Below are 2326 nucleotides of genomic sequence, written 5' to 3'. Positions count from 1 at the left end.
TGTTTACAGTTTTTTCCAATTGCTAACACACTAAAATGACATGCACAGCACAATTATTTAAACTGACACACAGAGAGCAAAACTTCTTCTCAAGTCTCCAAAAGTCTAAACACATTTTCTGCTTTACACACATTTTGCATTTCAAAATGGCACTTTTTAAATGCACTGAACACAGTTCTCTGCATAAGACACAACAATCTGACATAAAGTCACATGTTTGCCATTTCAAAACACTGCCATTCAAAATGACACTACATGAGCTACTTGGCCAATTACATGTGCCACCTGGCCAAACACCTCAATGGTTAATTGTTAACACTTCAATCAGGATGTAAGCACTGTGAAAAGACCACAGGTGAGAACCTTTTTTTTACAACCACAATGGAAGACATTGCAGAGAGAGGAAGAGGAAGAGGGAGGTTGAGAATAAGAGGGGGAGGAAGAGTGAGAGGTAGGGGTAGAGCAGGTAGAGGAGTTCATGGCCAAAGAAGACAAACACTTTCAAATGAAATCAGAGCAACCTTAGTAGATCATGTCATCAACCATGGGCTGACAATGCGTGAGGCTGGACAGCGAGTGCAGCCAAACTTGAGCCGTTTTACTGTCGCCTCTGTCATCCGGACCTTTAGACTGGAGAACAGGTATGTAACCAAAATTTCATGTAGTACACATGTAGTATACCCCATGTCATAGTGTATCTGTTGGGTGACACCTGTTTACATAGTGTATGACATCAGCCATTCATGAACTGTACAAGTTTCCTGTACAATGTACTCTACTGTGGGGGAAAATATTTAGGCTGCATTGTCCAAGCCCTATATATATTTTTATTTTATTTTTTCTGAAGGACTGAGAGACGACACCATGGTGGAGGAAGGGGCCAAATGTTCACCGGGGTACAGGAAGCTGCCATTGTAAACTTGGTTTTGGAAAATAATGAAATCAGATTACGAGAAATTCAAAGCCACATCATCCAAGACAACACCTTATTCAACAACATTCAACGAGTCAGTCTGTCCACATTGGCTCGCATTCTCAAGCGAAACCAAATCAGAATGAAACAACTTTATAAGGTGCCGTTTGAGAGAAACTCTCAAAGAAACAAAGAGTTCAGACGAGCATATGTGGATGTAAGTACTATATTGACTGCAGTACACTACACGCAACATTGTTTCCCAGTGTACTGGATAACACCATATTGACTGATTTTTGTTCTTTGTTTTCAGGGAGTACTGGAAATGGATGCTCATGCAATCCCACATGAGTTCATCTTTATAGATGAGGCTGGGTTCAACCTAGCAAAGACCAGAAGAAGGGGGAGAAACGTCATTGGCCACAGAGCCATTATAGATGTTCCTGGCCAACGTGGTGGGAACATCACAATGTGCGCTGCCATCTCCAGTATGCATGGTGTCCTCCACCGTCATGCCAACCTTGGACCATACAACACAGCCCATATTCTCACATTTCTGGACAGACTTCAAAACATTCTCATACCACCAGAGCGTATGAATGATGCAGACCATCAAAGAAACCGGTACGTTGTAGTATGGGACAACGTGAGCTTTCATCGTGCAGCCCCAGTCCAAAACTGGTTTGCTGACCACCCAACATTTCTTGTGCAATACCTCCCACCATACTCACCATTTCTGAACCCCATAGAAGAGTTCTTTTCGGCATGGCGGTGGAAGGTATACGACCGGCAGCCCTTTGTGCGCATGCCTCTTGTGCAGGCCATGGAAGAGGCATGTGATGAGATTGATGTGGGTGCAATTCAGGGATGGATAAGGCACTCAAGGCGCTTCTTCCCTCGATGTCTGGCAAGGGAAGATATTGCCTGTGATGTTGACGAGGCGTTGTGGCCAGACCCGGCTGTGCGGCAAGATGCTGCCTAATTATTTTTCTTGCCTCTTTGTTTTACTGTAATATATTTTTTCTGAAATTTTCTTTTTCAGTTTACTGTTTTTTGTAAGAATATTTTTGTTCAGTCCCATGTAAATATATCTGCTGTGCATATGTTGCACTGACTTGTTGACTGTAGTGAAAACAAATAAATAAATGTTGCAACAGCATGTGTGTGTGTATCTGCAAATATTTCTGTGCATGTGAACAATCTGTTTTAGTATTTAGTATTATGGCAAAGCATACTAAAGATGGGGGCGCTTTTCATTATGCCCAACAGTGTTAGGCAAAAAAGGCAAAAATCTGGTAATATGAATGAAGTGTGTGCCATTTCATGCAAAAGGTTGCTTTTGATAATGTTATGTGTAGTTTCGGTTGCAGTGCTTCATTTTGCAGGATATATGAGGTATTTTGCAGTTTGGGT

At 42.0% G+C, this 2326-nt stretch overlaps 1 protein-coding gene across 1 annotated transcript; it reads left to right on the top strand.

The window, feature by feature from the left end:
• The first annotated feature begins 9 nt into the window (after positions 1-9).
• LOC107688027 (uncharacterized) lies at positions 10-2079 on the top strand. The gene is made up of 3 exons (XM_016485570.1): positions 10-641; positions 848-1130; positions 1227-2079. The coding sequence occupies exons 1-3, from the start codon at positions 382-384 to the stop codon at positions 1893-1895; spliced, it is 1212 nt and encodes a 403-aa protein (XP_016341056.1). The 5' UTR covers positions 10-381; the 3' UTR covers positions 1896-2079.
• Positions 2080-2326: the final 247 nt, after the last annotated feature.

Source organism: Sinocyclocheilus anshuiensis, unplaced genomic scaffold (assembly GCF_001515605.1).
Source record: "Sinocyclocheilus anshuiensis isolate Anshui unplaced genomic scaffold, SAMN03320099.WGS_v1.1 scaffold485, whole genome shotgun sequence".
Classification (NCBI taxonomy): Eukaryota; Metazoa; Chordata; class Actinopteri; order Cypriniformes; family Cyprinidae; genus Sinocyclocheilus; species Sinocyclocheilus anshuiensis.
This window is presented reverse-complemented; position numbering and strand designations above follow the sequence as displayed.